This window comes from Gopherus flavomarginatus, chromosome 2 (assembly GCF_025201925.1).
Source record: "Gopherus flavomarginatus isolate rGopFla2 chromosome 2, rGopFla2.mat.asm, whole genome shotgun sequence".
In the NCBI taxonomy this organism is placed as follows: Eukaryota; Metazoa; Chordata; order Testudines; family Testudinidae; genus Gopherus; species Gopherus flavomarginatus.
Genome location: NC_066618.1, coordinates 259,993,237 through 260,012,745, shown reverse-complemented (window position 1 = coordinate 260,012,745; position 19,509 = coordinate 259,993,237). Strand labels below are relative to the sequence as shown.

General features: G+C 43.4%; 3 protein-coding genes across 4 annotated transcripts in view; 1 reads left to right on the top strand and 2 right to left on the bottom strand.

The window, feature by feature from the left end:
• The window catches only part of NIPAL2 (NIPA like domain containing 2), a 434,384-nt gene that overhangs the window by 101,821 nt on the left and 313,054 nt on the right, over positions 1-19,509 (top strand). The gene's annotated exons all lie outside the window — the stretch shown is intronic.
• Positions 1-19,509, bottom strand: part of ERICH5 (glutamate rich 5) — an 801,722-nt gene that overhangs the window by 698,993 nt on the left and 83,220 nt on the right. The gene's annotated exons all lie outside the window — the stretch shown is intronic.
• The window catches only part of POP1 (POP1 homolog, ribonuclease P/MRP subunit), a 40,474-nt gene continuing 37,348 nt past the window's right edge, over positions 16,384-19,509 (bottom strand). For both annotated transcript variants that reach the window (XM_050940697.1, XM_050940698.1), the window contains exons 15-16: positions 18,701-18,997; positions 16,384-17,775 (exon numbers count right to left, since the gene is read on the bottom strand). In XM_050940697.1, coding sequence (XP_050796654.1) covers positions 17,121-17,775; positions 18,701-18,997 — 952 coding nt within the window. In that variant the 3' untranslated portion in view covers positions 16,384-17,120. The remainder of the gene's footprint in view (positions 17,776-18,700; positions 18,998-19,509) is intronic.

Below are 19,509 nucleotides of genomic sequence, written 5' to 3'. Positions count from 1 at the left end.
TTCTAGCCAATAAATGAAGTAGAATAGAGGGCTATTGTTTGAATGCTACTTAAAATTAAAACAGTTTTTGGAATCTTAACATTTCACAGCACACACACTCGCTCTCTCTTTGGTAGTTTAACTCCCCTCTTAAGATTTTCTTATTGACTTCACCACTGGTACATGTTAGTGAATCAGATTTTGTTGCAGTTTTTCCAGGTTCAAGCCACTGAATGAAAATTCCAGTTAGCATGTTTTAGGGATAGTTCATTAAAGTTAGCTTAAGTTTGGTTAAGAACAAAATGTCTGCTTTATGTTTGTGACTAGTATGGAAAAGACCCCAATCAGCAAGTAAAAGAAGATCATAAGAATACGTAATGACCAGTTCATGCACTTTGCCTGGGCATCCCAGGTACATATCTGCCCTGACCTACTAAGGCTTGCTTGCATCACTGTTAAGTAGTATGTAGTCCTACTAAATATACTTCCAGACTGGTTTAAGTGTCTGGCACAATAGAGCAAGGTGGCCTATGCCACTGCCACACACACTATATTGCTATTCAAACCATCACCATTGCATTTGCTATGGACTTCCCACCCCCAAACCAGAGCACAACTGATTATTAACTATACAGGGTTAGAAGCTTCCACATTCTCATCCATAGACTCATAGACTCTAGGACTGGAAGGGACCTCGAGAGGTCATCGAGTCCAGTCCCCTGCCCTCATGGCAGGACCAAATACTCTCTTGACCATCCCTGATAGACATTTATCTAACCTACTCTTAAATATCTCCAGAGATGGAGATTCCACAACCTCCCTAGGCAATTTATTCCAGTGTTTAACTACCATGACAGTTAGGAACTTTTTCCTAATGTCCAACCTAAATCTCCCTTGCTGCATTTTAAGCCCATTGCTGCTTGTTCTATCATTAGAGGCTAAGGTGAACAAGTTTTCTTCCTCCTCCTGATGATACCCTTTTAGATACCTGAAAACTGCTATCATGTCCCCTCTCAGTCTTCTCTTTTCCAAACGAAATAAACCCAGTTCTTTCAGCCTTCCTTCATAGGTCATGTTCTCAAGATCTTTAATCATTCTTGTTGCTCTTCTCTGGACCCTCTCCAATTTCTCCACATCTTTCTTGAAATGCGGTGCCCAGAACTGGACACAATACTCCAGTTGAGGCCTAACCAGTGCAAAGTAGAGCAGAAGAATGACTTCTCGTGTCTTGTTTACAACACACCTGTTAATGCATCCCAGAATCACGTTTGCTTTTTTTGCAACAATATCACACTGTTGACTCATATTTAGCTTCTGGTCCACTATGACCCCTAGATCTCTTTCTGCCATACTCCTTCCTAGACAGTCTCTTCCCATTCTGTATGTGTGAAACTGATTGTTCCTTCCTAAGTGGAGCACTTTGCATTTGTTTTTATTGAACTTCATCCGGTTTACCTCAGACCATTTCTCCAATTTGTCCAGATCATTTTGAATTTTGACCCTGTCCTCCAAAGCAGTTGCAATCCCTCCCAGTTTGGTATCGTCTGCAAACTTAATAAGAGTACTTTCTATGCCAACATCTAAGTCATTGATGAAGAGATTGAAAAGAGCCGGTCCCAAAACAGACCCCTGTGGAACCCCACTTGTTATACCTTTCCAGCAGGATTGGGAGCCATTAATAACTACTATCTGAGTACGGTTATCCAGCCAGTTGTGCACCCACCTTATTGTAGCCCCATCTAAATTGTATTTGCCTAGTTTATCAATAAGGATATCATGCGAGACCCTATCAAATGCCTTACTAAAGTCTAGATATACCACATCCACCGCTTCTCCCTTATCCACAAGACTCTTTATCCTATCAAAGAAAGCGATCAGATTGGTTTGACACGATTTGTTCTTTACAAATCCATGCTGGCTATTCCCTATCACCTTACCACCTTCCAAGTGTTTGCAGATGATTTCTTTAATTACTTGCTCCATTATCTTCCCTGGCACAGAAGTTAAACTAACTGTTCTGTAGTTTCCTGGGTTGTTTTTATTTCCCTTTTTATAGATGGGCACGATATTTGCCCTTTTCCAGTTTTCTGGAATCTCTCCCGTCTCCCATGACTTTCCAAAGATAATAGCTAGAGGCTCTGGTGACTTGCAGGCATCTAACTTTTCTAAGTGATTTTTAACTTGCTCTTTTTTTATTTTATCTTCTAAACCTACTCCCTTCCCATAAGCATTCACTATGTTAGACATTCCTTCAGACTTCTCAGTGAAGACCAAAACAAAGAAGTCATTAAGCATCTCTGCCATTTCCAAGTTTCCTGTTACTGTTTCTCCCTCCTCACTGAGCAGTGGGCCTACCCTGTCCTTGGTCCTCCTCTTGCTTCTAATGTATTGATAAAAAGTCTTCTTGTTTCCCCTTATTCCCATAGCTAGTTTGAGCTCATTTTGTGCCTTTGCCTTTCTAATCTTGCCCCTGCATTCCTGTGTTGTTTGCCTATATTCATCCTTTGTAATCTGACCTAGTTTCCATTTTTTATATGACTCCTTTTTATTTTGTAGGTCATGCAAGATCTCATGGTTAAGCCAATGTGGTCTTTTGCCACATTTTCTATCTTTCCTACCCATCGGAATAGCTTGCTTTTGGGCCCTTAATAGCGTCCCTGTGAAAAACTGCCAACTCTCCTCAGTTGTTTTTCCCCTCAGTCTTGATTCCCATGGGACCTTACCTATCAGGTCTCTGAGCTTACCAAAATCCGCTTTCCTGAAATCCATTGTCTCTATTTTGCTGTACTCCCTTCTACCCTTCCTTAGAATTGCAAACTCTATGATTTCATGATCACTTTCACCCAAGCTTCCTTCTACTTTCAAATTCACAACGAGTTCCTCCCTATTTGTTAAAATCAAGTCTAGAACAGCTTCCCCTCTAGTAGCTTTTTCAGCCTTCTGAAATAAAAAGTTGTCTGCAATGCAGTCCAGGAACTTATTGGATAGTCTGTGCCCCGCGGTGTTATTTTCCCAACATATATCTGGATAGTTGAAGTCCCCCATCACCACCAAATCTTGGGCTTTGGATGATTTTGTTAGTTGTTTAAAAAAGGCCTCATCCACCTCTTCCACCTGGTTAGGTGACCTGTAGTAGACTCTTAGCACGACATCACCCTTGTTTTTTACCCCTTTTATCCATGATGAGTTGTGCACTCGGCCTCATTGTCTAGTGTTGCAATGGCAGGGTTTGCTTACCACAGAGATATAAAAAAGTCTCCTATTTGGAAATTCTGCAGCCACTGCGGCGTGTCCAAAGTAGTGAACAACTTAGTCCCACTAGTCTGTGGTCCTGGTCCGGATCCAAGCGAGATGTGCTACCTGGTGAACATTATCTTCAAGTATTTCACTCATCTAGTTACTCCAGAGATAGTGAGCGGGCATAATCATTGCAGCAAACACGGCTGGTCTCCATTTCTGACTCTCTGCATTATTACCAGAATAGCCTTTGCTGCCTCACAACTGCTTTTCAAACATTCTAGCCAAAAGTTTCTTGCTAAACAAGGAATAAGAGCTGAGCATTCATTTTGGCTTCCATTTTGAGAAAATTACCAAGAAATGGCATGGAAACCCAAGGATTTTAGAGTGTTTCCTTGGGGAATTATAAGAACTTCTCAAAATTGCCCGCTAGTCACTATGTCAGGGAGCTGATCCAGAATCTGTGGGACATTTACCCGATGGACAGTAACTGCAATGGAGTAGAACACCATAAGCATGGACATGTGACAAAACTGCCCGAGTCAACTTGGCTAGTGTAGACATACCGTAAAATTGGTATATATATATATCATTGATTTAATTATCCAGTGTTGACACAGTCTTTATGACTAAGTCACCCTCGTGGCACTGAGGATCTGGAAATCCCAACCACAGCTAATAAAAAAAATTTCTTGGAACTACATAGAATGACAGTATTTTTTTTTTATTATTTTTTTTACTAACTTTGGCTCAGAGCTTCAAGCACTTTTAACTGATCAGGCTTAAACTACATTTTTACAGGGAGGCTGAAATCCTGAAGCATAAATCATAGGCTTAAAGAAAAACAACTGCGTAACAATGTGAAACCAACTGTATAACAGTATTACAAGATATACAGAACAGGATGCACTTGGACACTACTTTTCTGCTTATTGGCTCACCAGTAATGAGGAATCATAAATCAGAGATAGAGCATGAAAATCAAAGAAAAGTAAGAGGAAGTGTCAAAATGAAAACCTGGCAGGAATTACCAGTATGAGAGAAAGGAAAAAACTCCAGATGTTTAAAAAAAAAACATAGGGGAAATTCAGTGAACCTAAGATCCACTAGCAGAAAGACAAAGATGAAAAGACCCCCACAGAAAAGATCTATCCAGACAGGAAAACATACATAGAAGAAACAGAAAGGAAGAAATATTCAGCCCTCCCAAAAACAAAGGCCTGGAAACTCTTATACTAGAAATATTCCACTTGAGGTCTCTAAATTCACTAAAATCCAGTTCACTAAATCCAGCATCACCATGGGTGCACCTCATCACCGCAGCCACACAGACTGTAATATTTATGGGTTTCTTTTAGTTGTACATACCTACATGCTGTAGTAGTGTTCAAAATGACATGGTGAGCACAAGGCCTAAGATTGAAGAATAAATTTTTTTCCTATGGGGCCATCTAGTGCACAGTTTCTATATAACAGTAAATCTTCAAAATGTCCTGCATGAAACTGTAGTTTTTCAATTTATTCTCATAATGAAGATTGCTTAATCAGATGTCTATAATGCACATGATCTAGAAACAGTTGTAAACAATTTATGATGGAATTCTATGTCACCCTGTTGTTCCTCTGTAACCCAATATATACCACAGATGCAGCGTTCTTTAATAAATTACGCAAGTGGGGCATACAACACTCAGATGAACAACGTAAAAAAACACAAAACATTTACCTAACGGGCTACTCAATGCAGCTGGCTGTATGATTCTTGTCAGTACCAAAAGGAAAATTCTAACAAGTCCAAATCTAACCAGTACTAGAAATGAACTGGTTGGATCTCTGATTAGTCTTATGGAAAATAAACCCCCTTTCTACCATTTGAGACTTCCAATAAAATACAACACATTACTGTGTTTAAGTTTAATCCAGTAATGGCTAAATAATTAATGCAATGCAATGTTCAGCAGGAACCCTTTAATGTTTGTGAACTTAAAATATTTTAAGGCTTCAGAAATTTGTTTTCAATTCCTGCATTTCCATTTTTGATTTAAAACGTAAATGTATGAATAAATTTCCAAATATAGTCTGTAAAGAGAGGAGGGCAGTCACTAAAACATCTCTGTTTGGATTTTCAGTTTTAATCTAAAGAATCAACCTCAATAAATGTAATCCAGTATTAAGAGCAGGTACAACATTATTTTATATATAAATTAGGGAAAACTCCCACTGGTTGGTAAGTGTGTCTTGTTATGCTGTACATAGGCTGCAGTACATTGACTCATAGACTTTAAGGCCAGAAGGAACCACCATGATCATCTAATCTGGCCTTCTGCACATCCCAAGCCACAGAATCTTACTCACTCATGCCTATAATAGGCCCATAACACTGACTGAGTTACTAAAGTCCTCAAATCTTGATTTAAGGACTTCAGGTTACAGAGAATCCATCATTTACTCTAGTTCAAACCAGCAAATGACCCTGCCCCACATTGCAGAGAAAGACAAAAAAACTTCAGCATCTCTGTCAATGTGACCTGGGGGGAAATTCCTTCCTGACCCCAAATATGGAGATCAGTTAAACCTGAGTATGTGGGGGAGACCTGCCAGCCAGACACTTGGGAAAGAATTCACTGTAGTAATTCAGAGCCATCCCACTTTAGTGTCCCATCTCTGGCCATTGGAGTTATTTGCTACTAGCAGTCATGGATGGACCACATGCCATTGTAGGCAATCTCATCATACTAGCCCCTCCATAAAGAAATGGTTACTGTAACAGTGGCTCTTCAAGATGTGATGCAGTGTGTATTCCACTGCGGTGTGTGCAGGCCCAGTGCAACAGAGCCACAGAGTTTGCATAAGAATATCCACGGAACTTGCACCTTGTGGTCATGGCCCCTCCCATGGCTATAGGAGGCATCTCCATCTTGACCCCCCCCCTTAATTCCTTTGCACCAAATGTTCATAAGAGGAGACTCCAATGCAGAGGGGATGGAGGGGGTCTACTTGACAAAAGAAAGAAGAAGAAGAAGAAGAAGAAAAAATGGTTATGTACTATAACTGTGGTTCTTCGAGATGTGAAGCAGATGTATGTTCCACTTAGGTGACTCCCAAGCAATACCTCTTCCAGGAGATGGGGCTCAGAGTCTACCTAAATAAGGATCTCATGTCCACTTTTCCAAAGTTTGCTTCCACTCTGGAAGAAGCGGTAATAGAGATAATGGTCGAGAAGGTGAAGGCCAAAACTACAACAGGGTTCAGAAAAGAACTAGATAACTTCATGGAGGATATGTCCATCAATGGCGATTAGTCAGGATGGACAGGGATGGTGTCTCTAGCCTCTGTTTGCCAGAAGTTGGGAATGGGCGACAGGGGATGGACCACTGGATGATTACCTGTTGTGTTCATTCCCTCTGGGGCACCTGGCATTGGCCACTGTTGGAAGACAGGATACTGAGCTAGATGGTCCTTTGGTCTGACCCAGTATGGCCATTCTTATGTTCATAATGATTCATAAATGTATATATAGATGACCATGTGGCAGCCTTGCAAATATCCAGGGGTGGCGCCAGGAACCAGCGCACCAAGCGCATGCCTGGGGCAGCAAGCCATGGGGGGCAGCCCGCCGGTCGCCGTGAGGGCAGCAGTCAGGCTGCCTTCAGCAGCATGTCTGCGGGAGGTCCACCAGTTCTGCAGCTTTGGCAGCAATTCGGCGGAGGGTGTGCCAAACGCACGAGACCTCCTGCAGGCATATCACCGAATCCGCATTACCAGTGGACCTCCTGCAGGCATGCCGCCGAAAGCCGACTGACTGCTGGAGTGGCAAAATACATAGAGCCGCCCCTGCAAATATCCAATATGGAAATAGCATGAGGAATGTTATTGGCATTGCTTACACTCTTGTTGAATGAGCTCATATCCACTGAGGAGGCATAGCCAAAGCTTCTCATATGCAGTCTTCATACAAGATGTTATCCATCTAGACATGGGCTGTGAAGAGACCACTTGACCCATCGAGCAGTGTGCATATGACACAAACAGGCAAGGCAAAGTATGAAATGATTCAGTCCTATCCTGATAGAATTCTGGACATCGCTTGACATCCAAAGTATGTAGATACTGCTCCTTGGGAGATAAATGTGACTTAGGAAAAAATACAGGCAAATATACTGCCTGATTCAAATAAAACTGACAGACCACTTCAAACAAAAATTGTGGGTGTGGTCATAAAGTTACCCTGTTTTAGGAGAATTGTGTGTAAGAATGTCCTGCCATCAGCATCTGCAATTCACGCACTCTTCTTGCAGATGTAATTGCTACCAAGTATGTGGTTTTCTGACACAAGAAGCAGTACTGGGTTTATAATGGCGTCAGCGGCATTTTGGCATGGGCCCACACTCAAAACGGGTCCCAGTCCGGGCCACTCCATTTGTGCTGCGCCTCAAACTGCCGGCTCCTCTCTACCCCCTTATCCCCCCCATCCCCTGCCTCCCCGCTTCCCTCAGCCGGCCTGGTTAGCTCAGGGCTCCTTTCCGCTCCTATCACCAGCAGGCAGCCGCCAGCTGTCTGCCAGTGATGCGGGGCAGAGAGGATCCCTCAGTTTCTGCTGGCTGCTCCACTCTAGGCCGCTGGTGACCATCAGTTTCAGGTTCCCTGGGGGCGGGGAAGGTCTTTTTCTGTAAGTCTATAATGTATAACTGAACTATTGTTGTATGTAAAGTAAATAAGGTTTTAAAGATGTTTAAGAAGCTTAATTTAAAATTAAATTAAAATGCAGAGCCCCCCGGACCAGTGGCCAGGACCCAGGCAGCAAGAGTGCCACTGAAAATCAGCTCGCGTGCCGCCTTCGGCACACGTGCCGTAGGTTGCCTACCCCTGGTGTAGCAGGTACTCCAAGGTGTCCTGGATAGAAATCTGTGTCAGTTGGATCCCACAGGCCAAGGACCACACTGACACCTCCTTTACTTTGCTAAGTAAGCCATCCTGGTAGAGGACAGCTGCTGAGCACCGCACTTCATCTTCATTCAACCATACAGCAGCCACACTGTGAGATGCAGGGAGCAGACCATGAGATGCAAAGTGCAGCTGTGATTCAAAGTGAGCAGTTCGGGATGAAGAGAAAGTGGCACGGGAGGTCAAACTGATAGTGCGAGAAGGTCGGAGAATCAGCACTGTGTTGGCCATATCAGGGCAAAAAGAATGAGCTTGACCTGACGTGCTTTAAGCTTGAGAGTGACCCGAGGAATGATCAGGATGGGGAAAAGGTGTATAGGAGAGTTGACTGCTAACTTCAGTGGAAGATGTCAGAGAGGGAGCCCAGACTGAGCCTCCCGCTGCACACACCCTAAGAGAGCCGAACAGACAACATTTCCAATTTTCTCTTGTAGCAAACAGGTCAATGGTGGGAACGCCCCACACTGCAAAAGCAATCCAGAGGACACCTGTCTTCAGGGACCACCAGTGATTCAGGGAAAAATAACCAGCTGAGATGGTCAGTGAAATGATTCTGTACCCATGGCAAGTGGACGGCTATTGGAGTAATGTTCTCTTTGATGTAGAAGTACCACAGATTGATTACCTCTAAGTCAGAGCACTCTGGAGTGTGTTGCCCCCATGTTTGTTCACATGGTACAAACATTGTGGTGGTATTGTCAGTAAGTATGTGAACCATTGAGTGTCTGATACTGTCTTGAAAAGTGCAACATGCTTTGTAGATGGCCTGAAGCTCCAGTACATGGATATAGAGTGAGGCCTCAGGTGTACCCCCACCCCTCAACCCATCAGGGAGGCATCAATAACAAGTGACTTGGTTGGTGAGGGCCAGGCAAAGGGAACATACTGGCAAACATTCGGTGGACATCCACCACTACAAGGAGTCTAGGACCAGCAGAAGGAGCTGAACAAATCTGTCCAGAGGATGAAGGGGAGGACAGTACACCATCCTGAGTCACATTTGAAGGGAGCGAAGGCACAGTCTTGCAAACTGGACCACCTACATGCAAGTGGACATTTCTCCTGGGGGAGTTTTGCACCACTGTGCTTTCACAGAATTCATGTTCCCCTTAGATTTCTTTGCTTCCCTGCAGAAAAATGACTTTCTGATGGGGAGACAAAGGGACGCAGCAAGAATGGTCATGCGCCCTACCCCAGCAGCATGGGCACATCATTTGAGGCACCCAGAGCAGCTGGTGGAGAGGTAAATCACCCCGGGGCTGGGAACAGCCCCTGCCAGTGACTCCTACCCTGCGCTGGGCTCAGCTGTTAGTCCTGGCTGGGCTGGGGATGATGGGACTTCCTTTTCCCCTTAAAGGAGCAGCTGGGGCTGGGTCAGACCCACCCCCAGAAACCTTCTTTGGCTGCAGGATGCACTGCACCTGCCCTCCGCTTTTCCTACCCAAATTGCTCCTCAGCCACAGGGGAGGGAGGGATCATTGTACTGGGAGCTGTTCCCCCATCCTCCCAACTCTTGTGCATCCAGATCTCCCATAACCAGGCCCCTCCTGCCAAGACTCACCCTTGCAGCTGAACAGCCCCCACCCCACTGACCCCCACCACTGCACCCAGACCACCCCCGCTGAATCCCCTGCACTTGAGCCCCCATCCTGATGAGCTCCCCTGAACCTCAACCACCCAATGAGCTCCCCACACCTGGACAGCCACCCCACTAAGCCCAAACCAGCTTCACCCAGATCCCCACTCCACCAAACCCCACTCTCCCACACCCAGACCCTCCCGCCAAGCCCCATCCCCACACCCAGACCATCTTCGCCTGGACCTCCATTGTACCTGAAACCTCTCCGCCCCACATGAGCCCCTGTGCATCCAGATCCCCCCTTCACCCAGACCCCCCACTGACCTGCCCGCACCCAGATTTCCCCACACAGAACCTTCTCATCCAACACCTGGATCCCTCCACACTAAGCCCCTCCACACTTGGATCCTGCCATGCTGAGCCTGCTTGCCCAAACCTGTTGCACCTGGCATGGAGGGGCAGACCCAGTTGTGTCAGAGTTGGGTGCAATCTCACCATCGAGTCCGTGTCCTGGGGTGGGGAGTTGTAGGGTGATCTCCCACGTCCATGCAGCCAATGGCCTGAGCTCCCCACTGCTATACTGGAGCCTCCACATCTATTTATTGACAAGTAAAATGCGCAGAATTTTAAAATATTGTGCACAGAATTTTAATTTTTTTTGGTGCAGAATTTTTAATTTTCTGGTGTAGAATTCCCTCAGGAGTAGGATATGTGGCCCAACAGTCTTAAACATATTCAAATTGTCGTGGAAGGTTGAGAGTGAAGATTGAGGCAAAAATTTCGAATTGTCTGAAAATGGTTGGTCAGCAGGAATGCTCTTGATGTCATGGAATCTAACAGGACCACAATCCACTCGATTTTTTGAACGGAAGTCAAGGTTCATTTTCTGTTGTTTAGAAGGAGATCCAGACAGTCAAGCAAGCACAATATGGTACTAACATGGACAAGAAATTCCTCTTTGGATCTGCCCCTCAGTAAGCAGCTGTTGAGGTACTTGGGAACCATAACAGTCCATTAGCAGCCCTCAGTGCCCTCATTGGATGATGGGGAACAGGAAGATGACAACCCTAACTCAGTTGCACAGGAGCCTTGGGATCCTCGTGATAAAGGTAGAGCGAGAGCAGAAGGAACAAGTAGGTGGTTTGACTCGTCTGTTACCCAGAATGAGGGAGGAAGCAGTGCTGCAGATGGCGACGGTACCATTGGTACTGAGAAAACCAGTGTTGGAAGCGGTGTGACATTACCCAGGGTATAATGTGGACAGCTGAGTCCCCTCCAACCTGGGATGCCTGTTGCACTTCTTCGCTTTGCGAGCAACTACTCCTGGTTCTGCTCACACACAGCCTCTAGCATTACTGCCAGTTATAGTGTAGGAGTGTTATAGCTAACCCACCATGAAAAGAAAAAATGCAAACTAATACCCAATTTAGCAAGCTAAATGAATTCAAAACAAAAAAAAATGTCTCACCACATGCTTTTTTCAGTTTATTGGAGGAAAGCCTCCCAGCCAGGACCCCTCCCCCAGTTCAGTGTTTCTTCAGGTGTTGCTGCTGCCGTGAGCAAAGAGGGATGAGGAGAGATGATTTGTGTTGTGTGTTCTCTATTTTTATACCTGTCTCTCCTCTTTGAGGATTATCTTCAGCTGGGGTTCAGGTGACAAAGTCTGGGAAATGGGAATTCCCAACTGTTTCTTTGCCAATATGTAAATTTCTCACTCACACCCTTCTTCCTGCCAAAAAATGGCCCCTTAACTAAGTCACAGCTCATCCGATTATGTTGACACCTGGCTGAGGCATGTTTACACCTTTTTGTCTCTGAGGAACTGGTTTGGGCTGCTTCCAAGTTGGAATGTGCCTTAGTAACATCACATAGTAAAATCTTATAACTTTACATACAATGTTGCCACACACATTTTATCAGAACAATAATGATCAGAGAATTAGGAGTTTTCAAATGACACCTCACAAGGCATACTTTGTACAAAAAATTTATCACAGTGTTATAAAAATGGTGATCATAGGGGTGCAGTCTATCACAAGCAGTGTTGGTCCTGACATGAACAACAGTACCAAAGTGACTAAAGGTTTGGCTACACTTGCAGGTGTGCAGCGCTGGGAGTTAAAGCTGTCTTCGTACAGCTGTGTAGGGAAAGAGCTGGAGTGTGGCCACATTGACAGCTACCAGCGCTGCAGTGTGGCCACATTTGCAGCATTTGCAGCGATGTTGGGAGTGGTGCAATATGGGCAGTTATCCCACAGAGCACCTCATCCCATTTTGGTGCCGTGGGTTGTGGGAAGGGGGCGGGTCATTCTGCTTCCTGTCCCAATGCCTTTTGATGCATCGCTTCGCATCCCAGCAATCCCTGTTTTTCCATCCACGTTTGGCACCATCTTGACTGTTTCAACGGTTTCTGTGCAGCGCGATTTCTGTGGGAAATGGAGCCCGAACTGCTGAGGAGTATGCTGACAAGTCTCGCCAGCACATCACATTTGGCAGTTGAGCTATACCTTAAGATACAAAGTGATGAGGAGTCTGATGATGATAGCGAGTCATCTGACGCGTATGACACTAAATTGCTTCTGGCATTCACGGAAATGCTCAGCACTGTGGAACGCCACTTTTGGTCTTGGGAAACAAGCACTGAGTGGTGGGATCACATCATCATGGAAGTCTGGGATGAAGAGCAGTGGCTGCAGAACTTTCGGATGAGAAAAGCCACTTTCATGGGACAGCGTGCTGAGCTTGCCCCGACCCTGTGGCGCAAGGACACGAGATTGAGCGCTGCCTTGACGGTGGAGAAGTGAGTGGCTATTGCAATCTGGACGCTGGCAACTCCAGACAGCTACCAATCGGTCGCGAACCAGTTTGGAGTGGGAAAGTCGACCATTGGAATCATGTTGATGCAAGTTTGCAAGGCCATTAATCGCATCCTGCTAAGAAGAACCGTGACTCTGAGGAATGTGCAGGACATTCTGGATGGCTTTGCACAAATGGGTTTCCCTAACTGTGGAGGGGCGATAGATGGGACGCATATTCCTATTCTGGCACCACCCCACCTAGCATCTGAGTATGTTAATGAGAAGGGGTATTTCTCTATGGTTCTCCAGGCACTTGTGGATCACCGTGGGCGTTTCATTGACATTAACACAGGGTGGCCTGGAAAGGTGCATGATGCACGCATCTTTTGGAACACTGGCCTGTTCAGGAAGCTGCAGGCAGGGACTTTTTTCCCAAACCGGAAGATCACAGTAGGGGACATTGAAATGCCCATTGTAATCCTTGGAGACCCTGCTTACCTGTTAATGTCTTGGCTCATGAAACCGTATACAGGGAAGCTTGACAGGAGCGAGGACCGGTTCAACTACAGGCTGAGCCAGTGCCAAATGACTGTGGAGTGTGCTTTTGGCTGTTTAAAGGGGCGCTGGCGATCTCTGTATGGGAAGCTAGACTTGGGGGAAAACAGCATCTCCGTGGTTATATCCGCGTGCTGTACCCTCCATAATATTTGTGAAGGGAAGGGTGAAAGATTCAGTCAGGCATGGACCTCCGAGGTTCAACGCCTGGAGGCTGAATTTGCATAGCCAGAGGGCAGGGCTACTAGAGAGGCCCAGCACAGGGCTTCAAGGATTACAGATGCCTTGAGGGAGGAATTTGAGGCTGAAAACCAACAGTAATGTTTGGTGCCTTGCACGGGAGTGAAGTGCAGTGGTTACAATGTTAGTAGGAATCTGTTTTTCCTAAGCTGATTTGCAGTGCCTGTTTCTTTCCTGGGCTAAGGTATCTTTGACTTTCTGCAATAATAAAGACTGTTTTCAAAGTCAAAAATTCATTTATTGAAAAGAAAATAACTTTATTGACAGATACACATTTTGGGAACCTAAAAGGGGAGGGGGATGGCGTGGGGATCTGTACAGTCACAGATTTGATATGTTCTGTCTGGAGTGCTGTGCAATGACTGCTGCACTTCAGGATGCCTATACTGCACGGTGATGGGGATTGAGTGCAGAGGGTAAGGGTCGTAGTTCTCAGTGTGGTACTCAAGTATAGACGGTGAGTGAGTTGCAGCGCTGTAAAGCCACCACCAGCGCTGCAACTCTCCAGTGTAGCCAAACCCTGACTGTACCAAAGTCAAGGGAAGTGAAAGCCTCAAAGGGAGCACTGCTGTGCCAAACTTTATTCCTCTGATGGTTAGAAATCAGAGGAGTTTCAAGCCTCAACTTATTGATGACAGTTTATATCCACTTGTTCTTGTGCCAACAACAGACCCTTATCTCTTCTCTCTTCCTGGTGTCCATCCCTCTGATAAATTTAGAGAGATCAATCATCTCTCTCCTCAGCCTTATTTTTGTTAGGATAATGTGAAAGTAGAATGAATTATATTGTGAAAATAGAAAGGATTAAAGAAATGCTGTCTGTACCTTTAAGAAAAACTGTTGGAATGCTGCAATCCAGGTGTCAGGAATACAGACATTCACATAGAACAATTGCACCATTTAAGGGCAATTGGTGAAGTATTAGCCTCAGATCCATAAAGAGTTAGTAAGGAAGTAGGATATGCATGCTGTGCCCCAGGTGAATTTTACAGTTTTGCTTTCTTTGTTCCTTTGTCTGATTCCCGCTCTTTTATCTGTATAAATAAGACTGTTTTGGCCTTGCATGGCCGCTCACATATTCTGAATGTTATTGGCAGAGCGCTGTGCTAATAAAACAGAGTGGTCTGACAAATTGTGAGTCCTGATTCTAACTTTGACAATAAACAAGCCATGCTCCTTAAGTCTCCTCTTGCAAGGAAGGTTTTCCATTTCTCTGATCATCCTACTAGCCCTTATCTGCACCTGTTCCAGTTTGAATTAATCCTTCTGAAACATGGGAGACCAGAATTGCACAATATTCCAGATGAGGCCTCACCAGGGCCTTGTATAATGGCAATAACACTTTCCTAACTCTACTGGAAACACTTCTCTTGATGCATTCTAGGATTCCCTTAGCCTTTTCCACAGCTGTGTCACACTGACAGCTCATAGTCATATTGTGATCAACTAATACATTCAGGTCTCAATTTATTCTGTTGTTCTCAAGTGATATATGTATATACTCAGCTTATAGCAAAAATTCTTGTTAGTCCCTAAGTGCATGACCTTGCACTTTGCACTATTCTGCCCCAGACCCCGCACCCCTCTAGGGATGGTCCTACATATTGGCAATACCTCTCATCTTTGTGTTATCTACAAATTGTATTAGCACACTCCTACATGATTGTCCATCTTACAATTGTCAGAGCTCCTTAACTCAAGAATGGCTGGAAGTTTAAGGCTGTCATTTTTAAAGGTGAACTGTAATGCCTTAAAACATTTTCTGCGTGTGTACGTACATATATAAATGCTGAAGAGTGTAGTGATGCACAACTGCAGGTTATAGCACATTTCACAAAGACTAAATTCACATTAAAAAGAACCATCAGAAATCCCAAACTAGCAAAAGAAAACAGGTATAAGATACAATTATTTGTTATTGGGGTTAAAGATGAACTGAAGACTTTTTAACTTCCAAGAGTTGAGTTCATGGTTTTATTTCTCTCCTGCAACAGCTGATACCCCCTACACTTAGAGCAGCTCTTCAACTATTTAAGGTGTTAAATAAGTTAGATGAAATAACTCTTTTCTAGGCAGGTGAGTAAAAAAACTGATTTTCAGCTCATATGTCAAAGTATATTTACTTATTAAGTGTAACCCATGTATTCTCTTTATAGTGGGCATACCAGATCAGACCACTGGTCTATCTAGCCTAAGGTCCTGTCTTCCAAGAGTGGCCAGATGCTTCAGGGTGAGTTATCCATCCCATCATCCAGTCCCAGCTTCTCACAGGCAGAGAATTAGACACACCCCAGACCATAAGGTTGTGGCCCTGAGCATCTTGGCTAATAGTCACAGATGGATCTATCCTCAGTAAGCTTCTCTTTTTTTTAAACTCATTTAATATTTTTGGCCTTCACAGTATCTCCTGGCATAGAGTGCCATACCTTGACTGGGTGTTGTGTGAAGAAACACTTCCTTAGGTTTCTTTTAAACCTGCTGCCTATTAATATCATTGGGTGACTCCTAGGTCTTGTGTTATATGCAAGGGTAACTAACATTTCGTTAATTCACTTTCTCCACACCATTCATGATTTTATAGACTTCTTTCCTACCTCCCTTGTCATCTCTTTTCTAAGATGAACAGCCCAGTCTTTTTAATCTCTCCTCATATGAAAGCTGTTCCATATCCCTAATCATTTTTGTGGCCCATCTCTGTACTTTTTCCAATTCTAATATAACTTTTTTTTAGATGGGGTGACCAGAACTGCGCAGCATTCAAGGTGTAGGCATACCATAGATTTATATAGTGGCATTATATTTTGTCTTATTATCTATTCCTGTCCTAATGGTTCCTAACATTGTTAGCTGTTTTGACTGACATTGGACAGATGTTTTCAAACTATCCAATGTCAACATCTGTTTGTTGAGTGGTAACCACTAATTTGCATTACTTCACACGAAGTGTAGGATCTTAAGTGTCTCATTTAAAGCATTTCAGTGCACCTTTAAATGACATAGTTCAGATTCCAATTTTCAAAGAGTTCTCTTCACACAGTAGGCCAAACCCACTTCTTGATAACGAAAAAATGTTTATTCTGAAAAGAAAATGCCTTTTTAATAAGTTCACACTGACCCAGAAAGAAAAAAGTTTGCACTTTAGATGATACAGGTTCCAGCACATGTTGCAGTCAGTGTTTCACAGCCTTTAATGTGGAAAGTTATTATTTATGTTCCATTTAAGCACTGAATTGTTTCAATGAAAATAAGTCATCTGCACTGTCTATGCTAGAGGTGGGTACAGAACTTGACTCTGCAGGAGCCAGACCTGTTCAGCTGCAAGATTGAATGGGCCCTGAAAAGCTGATTGCTATATACACAGGACCCAGATGGCATGCATTTACCAGAAGCATGAACTGTAATCAGAGTCCAGCAGCCATATGACCAGAAGTCTTTTGAAGTGGAAACACTGTAAAAGTGAAAAAGATCTTTGATATCGTTGGCTTCAACTGCATTGGAACAACAACAAAAAAATAGCATGGCCATTAGAAAACAATATCAGCATAAAGGAAGTGTTTCGGGATGCAAAAGCCAACGTATGTTTTAAAACAGAAACTGATATAGACATTCAGAAGAAAAGAAAACATTTGAGCTACACAAACATTATAAATGATCAACAGCTTAGTTCATTAACAGATTAGTTTGATGGAAAATAAACTACCCATTGCAAACATGGGGTACACAAGCATTTCTTGAGATTCAAAGGAATAATTTGATATTTGTACATTATTTCATTACAGATATGATGCTTATACCTCAATACTAAGTCTAGCAAATCTGTACTGCAGAGATGCTGGAGTTCTTAACAAAACAAGCCCTTTTTTATCGGCTGGTTGACTGGATAACATATGTAGTAATCCTGTCAAATTAACAAATCCCAGGGCTTCTCCACAGCCAGCAGCTAATGAAAAATCCCCTTGAGTGACAAATCCTAAAAGAATTCTAGAGCAATGTGAAGTAAGATCTGGTAGAGAGTCAGGCCACAAGCCAAGTATTAGTTCTTTAGGCTCCTCAACTGCCTTTGCCTCCAGCACATCAGAAGCACCACTTTCTAGAGCTTTCCCATTGTTCTCTCTCTTTTTTCTCTCTTTTAGTTTCAGTATCTTGTGTTTGAATATGTCACTGTGTTTGGGTTCTTGAGGACCACAGAAGAGCTGGTCTTTGCTAAGCTGTAGAAGATCCTCCTGTGTTGGAATGCATATCATGGCATGTAATTCAGGGCTGCCCTTTCTTAGCAGGGACAAGCTGACCCACACCAGCACCCTGGGGTAGCACTTAAACATCGGTAATAGGGCATCTTCAGTCATTTCCTTCTGTCCAAGTTTTGAAGCAGAGCGTACCCTCTGACCTTTCCCACAGCTAGGCTGGCACCTGGCTGATAACTGCTTTAATAGTTTTCTGTTCCTGTTTGAAGTTTAAAAGATGCATTAGGGATGCTCAACAAAGTACAATAAAAACTCAGAAGTGTCATCGTAAATTAATGATTAAAAAAATACTACTTAGGACAGCCTTTGTAAAGCTCTTAAAATTAAAAAAAAAAGAACACAAACATAAGTATAGAACTGTTCACTGAAAAGGGCACAATCCACTTAAAAATCAGTTACATTATCAGCGCTTTTGGCTTCAAATTTGTTTGAAGCCAGATTTGCTTTTCTTCAGTTTTATCATTATTTTCATATGCTGCTATGCAAAATGAGCCACCCACACCCAGGCACTTCTCTTCAAGTGCTCTAGCATGGCTTTATCTTGCTTAATCAGTGTTCTACAAGTCATGTGAGATCTCCATTCACTCTATAGAAACATGAGTAGTGAGAGCAACTGTCTGTATCTATGCATTAGAGATGGGAATACAAGTAAATGTATCAAGAGTTTTTAAACTGGAGCTTTTAAAAATAAATTAAAATTTAAATTAATTAAATTTAATTAAAATCCTTCTTAAATAGGTGCATGTTTCCTCTCCTTTTAATCATTTATACATTTCCTTATTAAAATATGCCACTTTCTCCCTACCAATGGCTCTCTGAGCCCTCCAAATATCCTTCCCACTGGAGGCAGGCAATATAGGGCCACTCCAAAGCAAGTACCAATTCAAACTGCAGTGGGGAGCCTCTTTTAGTAAGCAGTCAGTCACTCCCCATTGACGAAGGGTAGGAGAATGGCTTACTTCCAATCACAGCAGGTTCTACCCATCTGGGTAGAGATCCACCAGGTCAGAATTCACTTCCCATTCCCTCTGGGAGCTAGGGGACTCAATTAGATGGTGGGTCCTCATGGGTTGCCAGTAAGTCATTCCCTCTTAACAACTTACTGGTAAGTCACTCCTACATACCTGAGAACAAAGAAGTCACTACTTGTTGCAGCTCCATCTTCTTTGCATAAACTTTGAATTTGTGTCATTTCTTCCACCACGTCACCCTGAGAATCCTCTATAACCTGTCCAGGTTTGGGCTCACAAGGAACCTGCTTTTCAGTTGCACAGCTCTTACTGTCTGCGGATGAAGTAATCACAGATTCTTCCTGAGCTTTGTTCCTTATTTCCCAGTCCCTAGTTAGTTGCCCCCAGGGACAGAGGAAAGGTGCCAGGGTGCCAAGTTTGACATAGTTTGCCCTTTTTGCAGGTGGGCGTCTAAAAGAAAGAAGGAAACAGAAAAAAGGTCCCATAACTTGGAAGCAATGAAACAAATGGTAATTACAGTTCACCTCAAGAATAAAACAAAATTACGATGCTGAAATACCGGATAAAGGAGAATAATCTATTCAGCAACCTGCAAATCATTAGAAAAAATTAAAGTGACAGGGCCCAGTTTACCAAATAACTAATAACCGAGCGTCTTTTTAACTTATATTTTAATAAGCTTTTAAAAAAAAAATAAAAATTAAAGATTTCACTGCCCATCTTTTATCTTGTTAAGCAGGAATTCTGAATCTCTGGCTATTTGAGTTCCATACAAAACTGCCACGTATCTGTACTTCTGGAGTGTAAGGGTACTGCACTGCAAGAGGTCTACTTCTTTGCTGGCACCAGGGTGGATAAAAAAAATCAATGATTTAAAAAAAAATTTTTTTTTGATAAAATGCTTTGAGGGAAAAAATGTATCTAAAGATGTTTTAATTAAAACATCTTTGAGCTACCATGTA